The 18,855-nt window shown below is 43.5% G+C and overlaps 1 protein-coding gene across 1 annotated transcript; it reads left to right on the top strand.

The window, feature by feature from the left end:
- Positions 1-2,586: 2,586 nt before the first annotated feature.
- Positions 2,587-18,225, top strand: LOC121877178 (the record flags this gene model as incomplete). The annotated part of the gene is given in 3 exon segments (XM_042382793.1): positions 2,587-2,772; positions 5,810-5,962; positions 17,813-18,225. Coding segments are annotated over 3 exon segments (564 nt in total), but the record flags the coding sequence as incomplete, so codon positions are not given.
- Positions 18,226-18,855: the final 630 nt, after the last annotated feature.

Genomic DNA, 18,855 nt, shown 5'->3' with positions numbered 1-18,855 from the left:
CTGTAGCATCAGCGCCGGTGTCGGGCAGCATCTCGAGACAGGATGACACACTGCCGTAGGTCACGATGACGCTGATGTGCTGGGGAACTTTGATCCTGGGACGAGGGGGAGTACACCTTCCTAATATGGCTCGAGCGTTGTCCAGGGTCGTCATGCCCCTCATTTGACGACTGTGGGCGGCCCTCACTGGTGGAAGGGCGCTGCTGCTTCCGCCGACGCTGTCCCTTGGGTTAGTTGGTCGGGAAACACTTGTCGTAGTGGCCCAGACGACCACACACGTTGCACTGGACGCGTTTGGCTGGCCACCGTACTGTAAGTGACCAGTGGCCCTTACGGTCACAACTGTTGCAGGTAGACTCAGCAGCTGGACACACCTGTGTTCCATGCTGCTAACCACAGTTGTTACAAAAGGCGCCGGGCATGGGCGTAGGCATTGGGGTAGACCTCTTGTCCTTCTTGTACTGGGACATAGCCCGTACAGCTGTAGGGGAAACTCGGATGGCAGAGGTGGCTCTCCTGGCAGCCTTATAGGAACGACATATTGTCAACACATCCTTAAAAGAAGAGGAAGAGTCGAGGGAGGTGAGGCGTTGGACAAGCTCCTCGTCCTGCTTCAACTGGGTCTCCTCGCAATGCTGGTGATTACCGGGACATATGTCAACCTCTTCCGAGGTTCTCTGGAATCGTACATAGAAAGCGTCAAAAGTCTCGCCCTCCATCTGTCTACAGCTAAACAATTCCCTCCTGCGTAGAGCTTCATTCTGCTGATCTTTGATGTGCCGTTGTGGAAAACATCCAGTACCTCCTTTGAAAATGTTCAACCAACTGACAGTCCCTAGCATATCTCGGGGACCAGACGGGGTGACATTACTCCAGATAGGGAAGCACTTCACTCTTGAAGATCGTTACGAGGGACGGACCGTCCAGATATCTGAACGACCTTCTTATAAGACCCAATGGCCTGAGAACTTCAGCCCATTGTCACCATACACACCTAGGTCCTTCTCAAATTCAGTCTCAAATAATGCAGTTTCTTCATCCCATTGGGACATATGATATGCCCCCTTACGGTTGGTACGCCCCAGGTGCATCCTCTTACACTTTGTGACATTGAATGTCAGCAGCCATTTCGACTATTCTTGGAGGAGCTCACAGAGATCCGTCTGCAGCTCTTCACTGCCCGCTTGGTTCTTAATTTCCCGAAATTATTTGGTGTCATCAGCAAACATTTGTATGAAGGAGAGTACAACGTCAGGCATGTCATTTATGAAACAAATAAATAACGACTGGCCTAATACACTGCTCTGTGATACCCCGCTTGTGACAGGTACAGATGATGATTTCGCGCCATTAATCACCACACACTGCTTGCGGTCATGTAGAAAGCCTTCTGTACCAAGTAGTATTGTTATACATGATTGGGGATAATTAGCAGAACTATAGGTATCCCATGTTGAGTATTATAACCATAATTATTGATGTTACCAGTAATAACGTTTGTTATGTGGGTTTTGAGTACATCATTCATATGTACTACCAGCTGAGTCCTACCCATTATTGTTGTGCATGATTGGGGATAACTAGCCGAAATATAGTAATCTTATGTTGAGTAGTGAACCCATAAATATTGATATTTCCAGTAATAACGTTTATGTGGGTTGTGAGTACATCATTCATGTGTACTACCAGCTTAGTTCTAGTAAAAGTCCCATGTTGTTCGTTCCGAAATGACATGAAGTTATAAATAATATGTTAATTTGGGATATTGTCAATTGTGTCAAATAACCATCTGTATTGAACATGAAATAATGTAATGAGTGTTGTAACCAAGAATTGAAGATCTATTTTGCTACTTGTAAAGCAAGACCCAAGGGTCCAGTCCCATCTGAGCAAGTAAAATAACCATCTTATTTGTCAAAGAAATAATATAACAGTTGTTTAATGATGTAACAAGTAAGTTAAAATCTATTTTGTCAATTGTAAAGTTAATCCTAAGGGGTCCTGTTTTGCCTGAGTGTTTTTAATTAACATCTTGATCACTCCTTAAGTTAATAAATATCAAATTAATAAACTACGAGTATTACCGCTCATTTCCTGCTGATAATTGCTCTCTCAAAATAATTACTGTACCTCACGTGCCTAAGCTCGCTCTCACGCTACCTAACAGTTCAATGAGATATGTTATATTGTAATAAAAGTCTGGGTGGTGGCAGGCTACCGTTGTAAGTGTAATAAGTGTTATAGTAAGAATGACATGGTTTTCCCAGACTAATCCACGGTATAGAATATAACTGAGCCATGATAAAAGAATATAGAGAAACCTAAAGTATAATATAGAGAGAAAGATAAATAAAAGAACGTGCACAGTTACACTCTTACTTTGTGTAATGTGTATGTTAAATAAATAAGTTGGACATTATGTAGTAGTGAGGTGAAATGGCATGTAATTAGTGACATGGCATGAACAATGTGTGTATCACTGCTCGACAAGCTCAGCTAGCTATATACATATTAAGTAATTTGATGCCTCGATAACCTATAACCCATATTTGAATCTTACATGAAATAACAATTCTTCATTTACAGTGCATAGCCTTCAAAGAGACGTGCAAGGAAGCGTTTGGCGAACACCTGAACGTAGCTCTCAAGGAGACCTTAGAGTCAGGTTTCTCAATGGGGGCGAGAGACAAGACGACCAAGGCTCTCATTGGCATCCGACTCACTAAAATTACCAGTGTGGACAATGTCTCGAAACAAACTGCAAGTGATGAGGTAAGAAAATATTAAGTAATTTATTTTGCATCAGAATGCTGAGGAAGACATTACAGTTCAACTGTCCACAGCCTAGATATATATAGGCAGATATATATTTAGACTCTTGACAGAATACATCATGAATTCTCTCCAGGGAAATGTTATGAATACACTTTAAGAGAACACTTGAGTTACGTGCTCACCCCTGCGAAAGTGGTAACGATTTGTCACTCCCTCCAAGCGTGTCTCCTCCGAGCGTGAGGGAAGAGAGGACTAAGCGTGGGAGAGGATATGACGGGTACCTAGTGACAGCACTAGGATCCCGCTTCCTCTATCAAGGAAAAAACAATTGAAATTGAATTGAAATTGAGGATATGACGAGGCATGAAAGCGAGCAAACTGTATTGATTCATCAGCTGATCTGCGCTCGACTTCAGTGATACAAGAAAGCCGTTAATAATCGTCAATAACAGAGTCCTTGTTGAAGAACTCGGGGAATAAGTTGGGTGTTATTCATGTGGGTGAATATTTATATAAAGCAAAGGAGCTACATTATTACATATATTATCAATAGATAAATTGATTTTTCATGCTGTTATTTCTTGAAGTATTTCTATTTATCTTTAATAAGACAGTAACTTTAAATTTATGTCAACCCAACCCACAGTTAATGATATATATATATATATATATATATATATATATATATATATATATATATATATATATATATATATATATATATATATATATAATGTGTGTGTGTATGTGTGTGTGTGTGCAGGGTGCTTCAGCAAAAAGTACATTAAATTGGAGGATGAAATCCTTGGATAATTCGGAACCACAAAGTCTCTATGGTAAAATGTCAAGTTCTCCATAGTTTCCATGTTACAATACATTTAAGATGTTGTATTAATGAGAGTGAATTTGATGTGAAACTCCCTCCCCCCTGTAACTGCCTTTATCTCATTCGGTCATACATGGTCCCTGCCTCATGGCACCTGTGTCAGCCATCTGTATCACACTGTACGGCTGTATATAAGACATCTGTGTATAAATGATTACAAAAAGCTTACATAATGACGCATAATTACTAATATTGATACTAATTACAATAATCAAAGCTTTTTTCAAGTCATTACTTTTAGCTTGGAATTTAATCTAAAGGAAACGGGACACAATGTAAACTAAATACAATGGGTAACTGAAACAAATATTGAGGGAAAATGGGACGTGACCGGAACATTTTATATAAATATTATACAGATGTTTGAAGTGTAGTTGTACATAAACATTATATAGATGTTTGAAGTGTAGTTGTAAAGAAACATTATACAGATGTTTGAAGTGTAGTTGCAAAGAAACATTTTACAGATGTTTGAAGTGTAGTTGTAAAGAAACATTATACAGATGTTTGAAGTGTAGTTGTAAAGAAACATTATACAGATGTTTGAAGTGTAGTTGTAAAGAAACATTTTACAGATGTTTGAAGTGTAGTTGTAAAGAAACATTATACAGATGTTTGAAGTGTAGTTGTAAAGAAACATTATACAGATGTTTGAAGTGTAGTTGCAAAGAAACATTATACACATGTCTGAAGTGTAGTTGTAAAGAAACATTATACAGATGTTTGAAGTGTAGTTGTAAATAAACATTATATAGATTTTTTAAGTGTAGTTGTAAAGAAACATTATACAGTTGTTTGAAGTGTTGTTGTACATAAACATAATATAGATGTTTGAAGTGTGGTTGCAATGAAACATTATATAGATGTTTGAAGTGTAGTTGTACATAAACATTATACAGATGTTTGAAGTGTAGTTGTACATAAACATTATATAGATGTTTGAAGTGTAGTTGTAAGGAAACATTATACAGATGTTTGAAGTGTAGTTGTAAAGAAACATTATATAGATGTTTGAAGTGTAGTTGTACATAAACATTATATAGATGTTTGAAGTGTAGTTGTACATAAACATTATACAGATATTTGAAGTGTAGTTGTACATAAACATTATATAGATGTTTGAAGTGTAGTTGTAAGGAAACATTATTCAGATGTGTGATGTGTAGTTGTAAAGAAACATTATACAGATGTTTGAAGTGAAGTTGTACATAAACATTATACAGATGTTTGAAGTGTAGTTGTACATAAACATTATACAGATATTTGAAGTGTAGTTGTACATAAACATTATATAGATGTTTGAAGTGTAGTTGTAAGGAAACATTATACAGATGTGTGATGTGTAGTTGTAAAGAAACATTATACAGATGTTTGAAGTGTAGTTGTACATGAACATTATATAGATGTTTGAAGTGTAGTTGTAAAGAAACATTATACAGATGTTTGAAGTGTAGTTGTAAAGAATCATTATACAGATGTTTGAAGTGTAGTTGTACATAAACATTATACAGATGTTTGAAGTGTGGTTGTAGAGAAACATTATACAGATGTTTGAAGTGTAGTTGTAAAGAAACATTATATTGATGTTTGAAGTGTAGTTGTACATAAACATTATACAGATGTTTGAAGTGTGGTTGTACATAAACATTATACAGATATTTGAAGTGTAGTTGTACATAAACATTATATAGATGTTTGAAGTGTAGTTGTAAAGAAACATTATACAGATGTTTGAAGTGTAGTTGTACATAAACATTATATAGATGTTTGAAGTGTATTTGTAGAGAAACATTATACAGATGTTTGAAGTGTAGTTGTAAAGAAACATTATATAGATGTTTGAAGTGTAGTTGTACATAAACATTATATAGATGTTTGAACTGTAGTAGTAAATAAACATTATATAGATGTTTGAAGTGTAGTTGAAAAGAAACCTTTTACAGATGTTTGAAGTGTAGTTGTACATAATCATTATACAGATGTTTGAAGTGTAGTTGGAAAGAAACATTATATAGACGTTTGAAGTGTAGTTGTACATAAACATTATACATATTTTTGAAATGTAGTTGTAAAGAAACATTATACAGATGTTTGAAGTGTAGTTGTACATAACATTATGATGATATTTTGAGGACTAATTTTTTTCAGGCGAAACTGACTGAAAATAACTTGTACCGTGTACTGGCGATGCTCTCTCCAGATGAAGATGTGTTTCGAGGCGTCTCCAGTTTCCTTTACATGTTCGCGCTAGCTGTCCATCGTGACTACTGTGGGCACGGTCTCGCAAGCAGGCTGGTGAAGGTAATTAGTCTTTAGAAATCAAGTTTAGAAATAATTGTATGTTGAAGCTCACAACTTTTGTTCAGTGATAAGAAATGTGTCTCCATCCACGGCTTTTCACTAAACATTTCTACCTACACAGGTCCCAGGCCAAAATTCATTCCAGAGTTCTCTTGCACCCATATTATATCATGCGTTGTAATCTTATTTGGTGCCACTGATCGGTTAGTGTCGACTGGAAATAACCTCCCATCACTGAACTGCCACCCCCGCTTAGTAGGGGACAACTTCTGTAAGAGTGGTATTTGGCAGCAGCTGAAGTTGGGCGCAAGCTTTCCAGTTGGAACCCTGCTGCGGAGACCGAGGTTCTGCTGACAGGAGGTAACGATAATTGTCTTTTCAGTAAAAATATTACAGTTCACCCACACACGTAACTCATCATGAGTAAAGTCCAGTTGAGGAAATGTATTCAACACTCTTCAGCCAATGCGTTCTTTTTACCAACGTTATAAGAACATAAGAACATAAGAAAATAAGGAGTCTGCAATAGGCCGGTTGGCCTGTGCATGGCAGCTCCTGTCGAGAGTTCCTACCACTCTCTATCATCCATGAATCTATCTAGCCTTCTTTTGAAACTTTCCAGAGTTCCCGCACTTACTACAAAGTTGCTATGCTTGTTCCACTCGTCCACCACCCTATTTGTGAACCAGTTTCTTCCTATCTCCCTCCTAAACCTAAACTTATCCAACTTGAATCCGTTGCTCCGAGTCCTATCCTGCTCGGATATTATAAGAACTTTATCTATATCCCCTTTATTGATTCCTTTCACCCACTTAAATACTTCTATCATATCTCCCCGCACTCTTCGTCTTTCTAGGGAATGCAAGTTAAGTTTCTTTAACCTATCCTGATATGGAAGGTTTTTAAGTCCCGGAATCATTTTTGTCATTCTTCGCTGCACGGACTCTAGTGAATGTATATCCATTCTATAATAGGGGCACCAGAACTGAACCGCATAATCGAGGTGCGGCTTGACTAGAGCAAGATATAGTTGCAATAAAACCTCTGTGTATAGATATGTAAATACCAAGATATGTGAACACGCTTGACGGCAAGACTCTGTTAACATTCATTGTACTATTTATTCACATGTCTGTATTACTACATATTATTATAGCTTGTCTGATATCTATGCTTATGTCTAATGCCTATGTTCACTTACTTTGTCCCGATGTATTATGTCTGTACCGCGCTAGTCAAGTAACTAGAAGGTCTCATTTATTGTCCTAAGTAATGTCTAGCAACTCTCCCTGCCTAGCTAGCTAACTTCCCTCAGATCGGCTTCGGCCTGCCTACGACACGGAGTCCCTTGTGCTCGCTCCTGCTTCTGTATCGGTCGGCTATCCTGCCAAGTCTTGTACTACTATTTGGATATATCTACTGCCCGTGCATCTGGAGTTTGAAGAACCTTGTCTAGGATATACATCCCACCACATGGCGCAGTTGAGTAGCTCCAACACGACAGTTGACAAGTCTCAAGAGCCGGCCTCGTCTGTTTCCCGCCCAGAAGATGTATTCTACAGTGCCCCTGGATTAAAAGTGCTTTGTGACCTTGTGAAGTGCAGTGCCTTTGATGTCTGTTTTGCTATGTTTCTGGGGCCCTACAGGTAGCAGAAACCCTTTCAGCCCAGTTTTCAAGAGAGCACTTCAAGCATAAATCCTCCGTCTGTGCCGGCCCGCAAGCCACTGGCCCACTGCCTTCCCCTCGACTGAATCATCACCGACATCTCGCCCGGGCGCGCGGAGTAATTGAGAGACCAGTATCACCGCCGCCAATACTCTTTTACTTGCCCGCCAGTTCCTGCACTTAGGCAAGTACATTGACGAAAACATAGCAATTCACCTTATTCTCCTTGTCTTTCCCATCGCAACCATACCAAACACGAGATGTCCGACTACGACGATTTGCTGGGGAATTCAAATGAGGCTTATGAGGAAGACGAAGCCTCACAGACCCTCCCACCCCCCGTCACGCCTCACACGCCGGGCGCGCCAAATTCAAAGGACGGGAGCCAGGATATACGTCAATTAATTCACTTCCTACAAGTTTCCCAATTAGAGGAGGAAAAACTACGTCAAGAGGAATTGTCAAGACAGTCAGAGGAATCAGCTACCGTCTTCAACTCCAACAACAACACCAAGCTGATAACCGCAAATTCCTGGAACTATTTGAATTGCTGGCAACGAGGACGACTTCACCAGCTGCCACAACCAATTCGCCAGCTTCAGCCTCTTCATCTACCCTTCAGACAACGCCTCCTCACACGTCACCTATCCTTCTTGGGTATGCCTCAGTGCCTTCTCAACCACCATCTGCTCCAGTCTCAACTCTCGTCGACCTCTCCGTGCCTCCTCCATTACCTGCCGTCTCGAGTACACCCCTGCACAGCAAGTCTTCAGTTTCCAGCCCCCCACCTCTTCAATCTGATGCAACATATCAAGTATACCGTCAATGGCGACGTCATTTCGAAGACTTTGCTGTTATGTCTGACCTCAACCGAATGCCCCCTCATAAACAACTCATCCAATTAAGATCGTGCATTTCCCTCGATGTTCAACGCCTCCTAGAGCACTCGAGCCATTCCCCCTGCCTCCCCCATGTCAGTGACAGAGGTTTTAAACGCCTTGCAGAGTCATTTCCGAGGCCTCCGCAATGAAGCTTTGCGTCGTAGGGAACTGCTATCCTGCAAACAAGCTTCTGGGGAATCATTCTCAGACTTCTACGCACGACTTAAGGACCTAGCGGCTGAGGTGGACCTATGTACAGGCGATCCTGTAACCTGTGCTGAGATCCAGCTCAAGATGATCTTGCTGATGGGTGTATGTGACGAGGACCTGCTTCAGAAACTCCTCACCCTCGACGCCGCCTCTTCCCTCACAGACTTCGTCACCTGTTGCAGGTCGTATGAGGCCACAAGAGAGGCTGCCTCAGCTATACACTCATCGCCGTCTCAAGTTCACGCCGTCTCCACCTACAAGACGAATCAACGCCAGATGCAGACGGCGTCCTCTCCACAGCCCCCGTCACAGTCACAAGTTTCTTCTCCCGAATCCTGCAGAAACTGTCAGCGCCAGCACGGTCCAGGAAAGTGCCCTGCGGCTGATAGTAAATGTCGAAACTGCGGGTTTCAAGACCATTGGCCCCGCACAACTCGATGTCCTGCCAACAAGGTCTCATGCAACGCCTGCAACAAGCAAGGACACTTCGCCAAGTGTTGCAGGTCCACCAAGAAGCCTCCATCTCCAGGTCAAAACGTCCCTTCACAGCCCGACAGAACGTCCACACCACCGTCTCCCAAGAACAACAAAGGATGCCGACGCGTGGATGATGCCTCGAGTGACAGGTCCCCCAAGCCCGTCAACGTTCGTCTGTCCTACGGTGGCAACTCTTCCAACCTCCTGATGATACCTGACACGGGCGCGGACGTCACGGTGATTGGACCAACACACCTGGACGCCCTCAACATTCCCAGGAGTAACCTGTCACCCACAGCCATGAACGACGTGCTCACAGCGGACGGGTCCCCGATGTCTCCACCTTTGGGTTGCTTCAAGGCAACACTACAGCTCGGTCCCAAGTCTTGCCTTGCCACAGTCCACGTCCATGAGGGCATCCAAACCACTCTCTTGTCATGTGGCCATTGTCAGGACTTGGCCATCGTCTCATCCGAGTTCCCAAAGCCCATCCTCGCCGTGACACACCTCAACAGGTGTGCAGAGATACCTGTTTCAGCCATGACCACACCTGCTGCCGCCCGGGAGTTTTTTCTTCGTCAGTTCAGCGACGTCCTTGTCTCCAAGTCCGACCTCCAGAAGATGCCGCTCAAGAAGATGACAGGCCCCCCGATGAGAATCCACCTCAAGCCTGGCGCGACGCCTTTCGCCACCCACACACCCAGACCTATCCCCTTTGCCCTACGGGACAAGGTGAAGGCGGAGCTCGATTCTCTGGTGCAGCAGGGGATCATCAGACACGCCGGTGAGGAGCCCCCCGAGTGGTGCCACCCTATGGTCTTGGCACCCAAGCCTGTAGGTGTTCGCATCACAGTGGACCTCACCCATCTCAACTCGCAGGTCTCCCGTCCCGCCCACCCATCGCCTACGCCCATTCAAGCAGTCCGCAGCGTCACCCCGTCTGCAAAGTTCTTTACCACGGCGGATGTACTACATGGGTACTGGCAAGTCGACCTGGCGGAAGAAGATCGCCACCTCACTACATTCATCACGCCCCACGGCCGCTTCCAACACTGCCGTGGACCCATGGGCTTCGTAGCAACGGGGGATGCGTATTGCCTCCGTGGGGATATGGCTCTGCAGGGTGTCACTAACTGCGTGAAAGTCGTAGATGACATCCTGCTCTTCGACGATGATCTCCCGGCCCACTTGAACCGAGTTCATCTGATGCTCATAAGATGTCGTGCCCATGGTATCACCCTGAACAAAGATAAATTTGTGGTCGCCGCCTCCCAAGTTAACTACTGCGGCTACAACATCTCGCCAGAGGGGATCTCAGCTGATGAGGAGAAGGTCAAGGCCATCAGGGACTTCCCTACTCCAGCGAACCTGACCGACCTTCGCTCGTTTATGGGCCTGGTAAATCAGCTGGCCGACTTCTCCCCTAAAATCGCCACATCAGCCCAACCTCTTCGCCCCCTCATGAGCCCCAAGCGCTCTTTCCTCTGGACTCCTGACCACGACCTAGAGTTCAGGAATGTTAAGAAGGCATTGCTGTCACCACCAGTCTTGGCACCCTTCGACCCGTTCTTACCAGTGGTCCTCCAGACCGACGCCTCCCGTCTATACGGCCTCGGATATGCCCTCCTTCAAGATCACGGCCAGGGTAGACTGCGCTTAGTTCAGTGTGGCTCCAGGTTTTTGATCGACACGGAGACCAGATACACCACCATCGAACTAGAGATGCTGGCAGTCGCCTGGGCTATGGCCAAGTGCCGCCTTTACCTGTTCGGCCTTGGGCATTTCACCCTCATGACGGACCACCGCCCGCTCATACCCATCCTCAATCACTACACGTTGGACGCCATCGAAAATCCTCGCCTCCAACGTCTCAAAGAGAAGACCGCCCCCTACGTCTTTACGGCTGTGTGGCGCGCCGGTAAGCTTCTGTGCATACCAGACGCCCTCTCCCGAGCCCCTGTGAGTCGCCCCACACCTGAAGATGAAGTCGACTGTACCATGGCCGCGGCTCACGTTCGGTCTTTAGTGACACACACAGCCACTTCTCTTGCTGACAAGACGACGACGACGCCCTCCATCGAAGACGATAGGACTCTCCAGGAGCTTCGCATCGCCGCCGCTCAAGACCCGGCATACGTCCAACTCCTCAACTACGTCTCCGCTGGATTCCCCACCAACCGTTACGACATTCACGCCTCCGCCTTCCCCTTCTGGAAGCTAAGGGATAGCCTCTATGCGGACGGAGAGCTGGTGTTGTAAGGCCCCAGGATCGTCGTTCCCGCTGCCCTCCGCCGGCGCACCTTATCCCGCCTCCATGACAGCCACCAGGCGCAGAGCCCGTCAGACCGTCTTCTGGCCTGGTATTGACGCCGATATTAAGAGCACGGTGGAGGCCTGTGAGCCTTGCCAGCAACTCCAGCCCAGCCAGCAACAAGAGCCGTACCTGTGCAATGACCTCCCGAAGCGGCCCTTTGAGTCCGTGTCCGCCGACTTCTTAATGTGGCCGGAAAGACTTTCCTGGTGGTCGCCGACAGGCTCTCTGGATGGCCCGTGGTGGTTCCCTGTGATCAGGACACCACCTCTTCTAGGGTCATCCGGATGTTCTGTTGCTTCTTCCGGGAAGTCGGAGTGCCTCTCCGCCTCCGAACCGACGGTGGGCCCCCGTTCAATAGCCACGAGTTCAAGAGCTTCGCCGAACGCTGGGGCGTCCACCACATCGTCACCTCCCCTCATTACCCGCAGGCGAATGGCCACGCCGAGGCAGCAGTAAAGTCCGTAAAATACCTCATCCTCAAGACAGCACCGACGGGGAACCTGGACTGCGTGGAGTTCGACAGGGGCCTACTGGAACTCCGTAACACCCTTACCCCTGCCGGACGCTCTCCTGCCCAGGTGTTGTATGGCCGCCCCCTTCGTACTTGTGTGCCTGCCCACCCCCAGTCCTTCTTAGATGAATGGCAGATCAAGGCGGACGAGTGTGACCGCCGTGAGGCTGCCCGGATGGCCCAAGTGACAAGCCACTATGACGCCCACGCCCGCCCCCTTCCCAGATTGACTGTCGGCCAGCAAGTATGAATCCAGGACCTGACGTCACACCGCTGGGACAAGGTCGGGGTCGTCATGGGCCGTGGCGAGTCCCGTTCATACCAAGTCCGCCTCCCCAGTGGTCGTGTGTGGTGGCGAAACAGACGCCATCTCCGCCCAGTGCCATCCTCTAGTGACGAACCTTCCTCCCCATCCCCTGTGCCCCCTTGCCCAGACCAGGAACGAAGGTCGTCAGTTGATCCTCCCATTGTCCCTCGCCGCTCCCCCCGACTCATGGAAAAAGAGTCCGTAGCCGCTCGAGATTGCACTACGAGCGTAAAGGGGGAGGGAGGTGTGTAGTTATGTAAATACCAAGATATGTGAACACGCCTGACGGCAAGACTCTGTTACCATTCATTGTACCATTTATTCACATGTCTGTATTACTACATATTATCATAGCATGTCTGATATCTATGCTTATGTCTAATGCCTATGTTCACTTACTATGTCCCGATGTACTATGTCTGTACCGAGCTAGTCAAGTAACTAGAAGGTCTCATTTATTGTCCCAAGTAATGTCTAGCAACTCTCCCTGCCTAGCTAGCTAACTTCCCTCAGATCGGCTTCGGCCTGCCTACTACACGGAGTCCCTTGTGCTCGCTCCTGCTTCTGTATCGGTCGGCTATCCTGCCAAGTCTGGTACTACTTATTGGATATATCTACTGCTCTTGCATCTGGAGTTTGAAGAACCTTGTCTAGGATATACATCCCAACACACTCTGCACTCTTGTTACTTACACTTCTAGATACAAAACCCAATACTCTGTTTGCCTTATTTCGAATATTAATGCACTGTTTTCTAGGCCGTAGGTCCGGGCTTATAAGTACCCCTAGGTCTCTTTCACAAGTCGACTTCTCTAGGTTGATGTTGTTGAGGTTGTATACATTATAAGTATTTGTTCTTCCAATATTAAGTACGCTGCACTTGCTGGTGTTGAATTTCATTTGCCATTTTTCAAACCATCCCTGCAGTTTATTTAGATCCTCCTGTAATGCATTTGCATCCTGGCCTGAATTAATTTGCCGCCCTATTTTGGTGTCATCCGCAAACTTGCTTATGTCACTGCTGATCCCAGTATCTAGATCGTTTATGTAGATTATGAACAAGAGTGGGCCTAGTACTGACCCCTGGGGAACCCCACTGGTTACACGGCCCCACTCAGATTTAACACCATCTACGCTGACCCTCTGTGTTCTATCGGTGAGCCATGATTTTATCCAATTTAAAACTTTCCCCTCGAGCCTTAATTTTTCTCAGTCGCCTCTGATGCGGTACTCTGTCAAATGCTTTGCTTAAGTCTAAGTAAATAACATCGTAATTTTCTTCATTATCTACTACCTCGAAGACTTTCCTAAAAAACGTTAGCACAGGGGTTCTCAACCAGGGGGGAATTTCCCCCCTCAGGTTTTCATAGGGAAACTGATACGAATATGGAAAAAATAAAGGATTTTCAGTATTATATGCATATTATTTGGAATGCACTTTTTGAGGCAGACAATCTTGGGAAGGAGGGGGGAATGACATTTTGACATATGGTGAAAGGGGTGCATGGGGCAAACAAGGTTGAGAACCACTGCATTAGCAGATTTGTTAGACAAGATTTTCCCTTTGTAAACCCATGTTGAGAGTCGTAGATTAATTTGCTTTTCTCTAGATGCGATCGGATGCTATCTGCTATAATTGATTCAAGAAATTTCCCCACTACTGATATCAAACTGATCGGCCGGTAATTTGACGCTGATGCTCTGTCTCCCTTTTTGAATATGGGTACTACATTTGCCTGTTTCCACAAGTCTGGCAACTCCAGTGTCTAATGATTTTGTAAATAAGTTTACGAGGGATCCGCTAATCTGTTCCCTACACTCTTTCAAGACTCAAGGGAAAATTTCATCCGGCCCTGGGGATTTTGTTTTCTTTAGTTTATTTATCTTCTTAAGAACATCCTCTTTACTGATAGTGATATTCTTTAATTTCTCTTCTTCCTTTCCCTTAAATATCAGTCCCACCTCTGGAATTTCATCGCAAATTTCTTCTGTGAAAACTGATAAGAAGTAGCTGTTCAATGCTTTGCTTATTTCCTCACTGCCATTTATCACTTCCCCCCTCCCTGACTTTAAAGGCCCAACTTTGTCCTTGACCTTTGTCCTATACACCTGGAAAAATCCCTTGGGATTAGCCTTGGATTCTCTTGCTATTTTGATTTCATAGTCCCTCTTTGCTTTCCTTACATTTTTCTTAACATTCCTAGATAGTTCATTATACTTATTTCTGAGCTGCTTCTCCCCTCCCTTTAATTTCTTATATGTTCCTTTCTTTATTCCCATGTCATGTTCAAGTTTTCTGGTCATCCACCTTGGCTCATTCTTATTTGACCTAATTTTTCTGTATGGTATATTTTGTTCTTGTGCTTTATGTAGTATACTGGTGATTATATTATAGTCATGATCAGTTGTTGTGTCATCTATGACCTCACCCCTTCCTACTGGGGACTGACGTGACTGTTCCCAGGTGAAAACTGGTCCCAGGTGATACAAGGATGAAACAGTGTCACAACCCGTAATTGCATGAACAAACATAAGATGGTTCTTGACTGTGGGAATGATGGATTGCAGAATTTCATGAATGCTGTAGACTGATACTGGGTTATGTCCAAAGAGCATATGGAGGTCCATTTCATCTCTGGCCTATGCTGTGAACAAGGCCAGCAAATCAGTGTCAGTGACTTCGACCAAGATAGGTCTGGCTTAACCATTTGCGTCAAATTTCATTGCAGTTTGAGCAACAAGGTGATCACATCTGCAGTGCTCTGCTTGGTCATCACACCAGTGCCATCGAACTTGGTGATAAGTTCAGTAATGAGCCTTTCTTTCTTTTTCTCTTTGTCAGGAAAGATTTGCTGATTCTATACCGGGCAGCTGCCAACTGAACTATTTTTGTTCACATCAAGTGTATATTACAATAAATATATGTTGCCCGCTTCCTGTTCACCTCCAGCATCCCGTCCACCCCCCGAGAAAGACGCCTACACGTCTTTCCTCTCTCCCTCCTGTGCACTTGCTAATCCTTGGAATTCACCCTCTAGAGTTCAGAAATGGACCCAACTGCACCTAGACCTGTAAATGTATATTCAATGATATTAGCATTGTTAAATACGAAGTTTACACGATCATCTGACAGACCATACAACTGCTCCCTACTTGGATAGAAGTGCATCATGAAAAAGCGGGATCTCCCTGTAATTTTCTGCAAACGACAAGCTACTTGGGATAAAAATCAGCTCATGAGACTCATAACTTCCGATTAATGTACGCAGGAATGGCTGAAAGAGGAAGAGAAACAAATGAGCATAGTCTAATAGCCGATATAAAGCTATGTGCAATGACAGTAAGGCATCGTTGTGTGACTGTAGGGCCATCAGTCTTTGTCTTGATTAACCCATCCAGAAGGTTGTGAAGGAATATTGACACTCATTCACAAACACCTAACTGGCACATCTTAGGATAATGAGAGCATCATATTATGTTTTCGATCGTATTTTATCCTGAATTATAGCAGCAGCCATGTCTATGATAGCTTCCTGTGTCAAACCACTGTACACAAAGTTAAATCTGAGGATCATGTTGCCAGTATCTAGGAGAGTATGAATGGTCTCTTTTCCTGACTCACTCGCAGTTATCATGGTCGACCACGTGGTCGTTTCTCATCATCTGGATTGCCAGCAAGCTGATTTCTGCAGTTGAAACGCACCTGGCAATAATGATGTTAAGTCCTTTCAGCAGCGATTAGGTCAGATATATTTTGCAAACGAAGTTTTACCACAGCCCCTCATTCATCGTTACGTTCATTAGTTTTCGTGGTAATTGATTGCAAAAATGGTAGTGATTCAGCTTCATGACTATGCTCACGTTTTTTCAATGGTTCCTTCTGATCTTTTCCTTTATGTTTTTGATGGTCTTAGCACGGTACAGTCTCTTACAACGGACGATATTTGATACCAGTGTATAGTCTTACCGACATTTATCCTGAATGGGGATTGATAAAGCTCTTCTTCTGCCATTTTGCATGAAGGCTATCACCTCGCTCATCACTGATACCCATAATGCTTGCCAAACCCTTTTGTCTTATATGACCAAGATCGGAAGTAATGGGATAGCCACAGAAATCTCCCATCTTCTCCATTGTCACTCAAAGCCCGAAAAGAAAGAAGAACCATCATCATATTGATACAAATTATCAGCTTTCACTTACGACATCCAATGGAAATCATATTGAAACAGACCTCGCAACATGGCTTAATTTATTCAGAGTTTTTTAAGAAGTGATGAATCACAATGATGGAATATTCAATGTATGGTGACAAAATTACCTCAAATTTAGATTCTGATGATTCCATTTAAATCTTTATACCCCAAAACCTCTGTCTAGAGCCAAGTTTTATTTTCCTGTGATAAGTAATAACAACCTTATAGCTCTTTTGGTGTTTTCAAAATATTCACGAATTAAGACAGCGGCCACCTTGGAATTCTGACGTTTCGTCAAGTGGTATTTTAGGCGACTTTACTGTGTGGTATTGGGTAGACATCAAAACAGCAATTCTGAAAAAAAAATGTTTTATAATTTTTTCTAGGTTAGAGTTAATGCTACTGTACAATAGGATTTTTATGCTGACAATACTGTATCTGGTGTTCTCAGGAAGTCACCCATCCAAATACTGTACAAAACTGACCCGATGTTGCTATCCTTTGCTATGTACACTATTATAATGAGATTGTGTAATGTATGCAAACATAATTCCAAAACTCTGGTGTGAAACGAATTGAGTGTCTAAACAATCTTTAGAGGGTCAGGGATTAGCTGGGGGAGCCAGGGACTAGACAGGGTGTTGTTTACAATCAAGTGTTGTTAGAGAGTTGTGGCATCATACAGGACCCTCTGGACCTAGATAGAAAAATAAATAAATAAAAAAATATTTGTTTGCGGATAAGAACCACCTAACTCTTACAGATTAATTTATGAACAGCAAAGGTCATGATGGTGTCTTTATTGTTGTGGCGCCAGAGTAGTTTTATATTATATAAAGTTCATCAGCCGAAAATAAAGTGAGGGATTATCTGTCGTGCAGTTTAAGATGTGAACAGGGTTGTTATTTTTTATTTCAAACAAAGCAGATTTATTTTATTTAAAAAATGTATTAAATGGTTTAAATCGGATTTATTTGATTTAAGTTGGCTTTTTTATTTCAATAAAATTTGAAGACAAAATAATCAGGTCTTCTTCCCTTGTTGACAGCTACTGTTCCTAGTCTTCTCCTTCGATGGACTTGTTCATTCGAAACTGAGGAACCGCCTTGATACGGAAAAAGCAGCAAAACTGGTCTTTCACATTAACTCTTTGAATGCAGACGAACCATCAGATAACCTTTCTCATGTTTTAAAATGTGTTAAATGTAGAGATTCTTATAGTGTTTAGAATTAAAAGTGTTTATTATAAATAATGTCTGAATATCTCCCAACATATCTGTGTTTCAGAAAACTCTGGAGCTCGGTGAGGAGCGAGGCTACTCGGCGTCAGAGGTAAAGGTCACCAATACCTTGTCGGAGAAGATTTACAATAAACAAGGTTTTGAAACAATCAAGACCCTTGATCTGGCGACTGTGGAAGATGAATTTGGCCTTGACACATCTCTCATACCTGGTGAAACTATCATGAAGTTAATGGTCAAACGCCCACCCAGCATCGCCATGGGGCAATAGAGATTTCACCGGCTCTTTTTCATGAAATTTAAATATGCAATGTGATATAACGACATTAATTTTTTTTCAGCTTGTCAACTTTTGCAATGTTTTCATAACCTGACAACACATTATCTCAGTGTTATAATGTAGGGAATTCAAGAACCTTTGTCAAAAGACAGCTTTTAATCAGTAAAACCAAAATTATATTTGTTCGTTTTACAGCCACTCCATCTCTCTTAGTAAACCACAAGTGATCGTGGGCCCTTCGTGCCCGTTGGCGAGTCCGGTGGTACAGTTTACCAAAGCGTAAAAGTTTGAACGCTCGTGCTTGGCTATCGCGCAACCGCCGTCCAGCTGACAGCAAACAGCGTCATCGTTTTCCAGCCTAAATAAAATGGTTAATTAATGCCTTCCTAAAGAAACCATCGACATGAGACCAGGTTTGTTCCACTCTACGATTTTTTTTTGCGATTTTTCCACCAAGTTTGATGAAAAAGATTGTGCCGTTTTGGCTGCCCAAAACAGACACACGGCTATTCCTATAATATAATAGATAGATTGTCGTGGTTATGATCATAGTCGTGGTTGTTATAATCATGGTCGTGGTTGTTATAATCATGGTTGTGGTTGTTATAATCATGGTCGTGGTTGTTATATTCATGATCGTGGTTGTTATATTCATGGTCGGGGTTGTCATAATCATGGTCGTGGGTGTTATAATCATGGTCGTGGTTATTATAATCATAGTCGTGAGTTATACTCATGGTCGTGGTTGTTATAATCATGGTCGTGGTTGTTATATTCATGGTCGTGGTTGTTATAATCATGGTCGTGGT

Source organism: Homarus americanus, unplaced genomic scaffold, assembly GCF_018991925.1.
Source record: "Homarus americanus isolate GMGI-L3 unplaced genomic scaffold, GMGI_Hamer_2.0 scaffold33986, whole genome shotgun sequence".
NCBI lineage: Eukaryota > Metazoa > Arthropoda > Malacostraca > Decapoda > Nephropidae > Homarus > Homarus americanus.
Note: the sequence above shows the minus strand (reverse complement) of the source record. Positions and strands in the feature narration are given on the sequence as shown.